The sequence below is a fragment of the Microtus ochrogaster genome, assembly GCF_000317375.1.
Source record: "Microtus ochrogaster isolate Prairie Vole_2 chromosome 14 unlocalized genomic scaffold, MicOch1.0 chr14_random_1, whole genome shotgun sequence".
Taxonomy (NCBI): Eukaryota; Metazoa; Chordata; class Mammalia; order Rodentia; family Cricetidae; genus Microtus; species Microtus ochrogaster.
The window spans coordinates 35202211-35203466 of record NW_004949096.1 but is presented as its reverse complement, the minus strand read 5'-3'; the positions used below and the strand labels follow the sequence as shown (position 1 = coordinate 35203466).

General features: G+C 47.9%; 1 protein-coding gene across 3 annotated transcripts in view; it reads left to right on the top strand.

Annotated features, from left to right (window-relative positions):
• Nucleotides 1-1256, top strand: part of Usp50 (ubiquitin specific peptidase 50) — a 27306-nt gene that overhangs the window by 15605 nt on the left and 10445 nt on the right. For all 3 annotated transcript variants that reach the window (XM_013352700.1, XM_013352701.1, XM_005364420.2), the window contains one exon: nt 226-358. In XM_013352700.1, coding sequence (XP_013208154.1) covers nt 226-358 — 133 coding nt within the window. The remainder of the gene's footprint in view (nt 1-225; nt 359-1256) is intronic.

Genomic DNA, 1256 nt, shown 5'->3' with positions numbered 1-1256 from the left:
AGGCAGGGCTTACTGAGATGTATAGTCTCTCCCTGACTCACTTTGGTGAGGCCGAAGGGTCTGGCATTTCTAATTAAATTTATTTCAAGAAGGAAGCAATTTATATACCAGATAATCATCTCAAAATTACCCTAACTGTATGTGGAATGTGTCTAGGCCTGTGGACCTCGTTCACAAGTGGCTCGCAAACGTATTTTGAATTTCATGTGTTTGTTATTGTTGCAGGTTTGACATCCAGGGTACAGTGAAGAGGAAGCTGAGAACAGAAATCCTTTACCCGCTCACCAACTTGGACCTCACTCCTTACATCTGTCCAATTTTCCGGAAACATCCCAAGTACAACCTATGCGCAGTGGTGGTGAGTTTAACGGGAACGGAACATCCTGTCCTCTGCCTCCTCCCTCCTCCATTTCCTCTGCGGAGCTAGGCGTCTTGGCCACGTGCACCCCTAGAGGTCAGGCCTGTGTTACTAGCTTGCCTTGTGTAATCGGGAAGCACTTCACAGCCAGCACCCACACACTAGGCACTTAACAGTCCCAGGACTCCATGCCTGGCTGAAGCCCGTCCCAGCGGCTCCCTTTGGCTCTAAGTCAGCTGTGATTGGTGCAGAGTCCTAGCCACACCACTGTCCAGAATCTCCCCGAGGAACCAACCTGAGCAGAGAATCATTCTCTGGGCTCCTGGGTCACGGTGTAAGCTGTTGTGTCTGAGGGTGGGGGTTCTTCCAGAGCGCAGTCCTGCCACAGGACCCTCTGATGAACTGAAACTGAACCTGCCAGTTCATCTTATTGCTCAGCAGTGTATTAAAAATGAAGTTGGCTGGTGTCATACGCCACCAGCATTTGGGAGGCAGAGGCAGACGGATGTCTGAGTTCAAGGTTAGCCTGATCTACATAGTATGTTCCAGGATAGTGAGGGCTACATAGTGAGACCTTGTCTCAAAAATATTAAAAAAATAAAAATAAAAAGAGGGGAGGCATTATGTCTAGTCTTCTGCGTTCCATGGTTCAGAACCACCCTCAGACTTGCACAGCGCTCCCTTATTCCCCCTGAGGCCGTCTGTCTCCTTTGTACCATTTACCCTTCTCCACACAGCTGCCTCCCTACACTCCGGCATTCACAGTGACTTCTTCCTCTCTCCCATCAGATGGAGATTCTAATTAACGTGAGTTTCAAAGGTGCTGTGTCCCAAGATCTTAGTTTTTTAACTTCTCATTGTATCCCTTTCTGATTCAGGAAAATCTTTATTTTTTTTT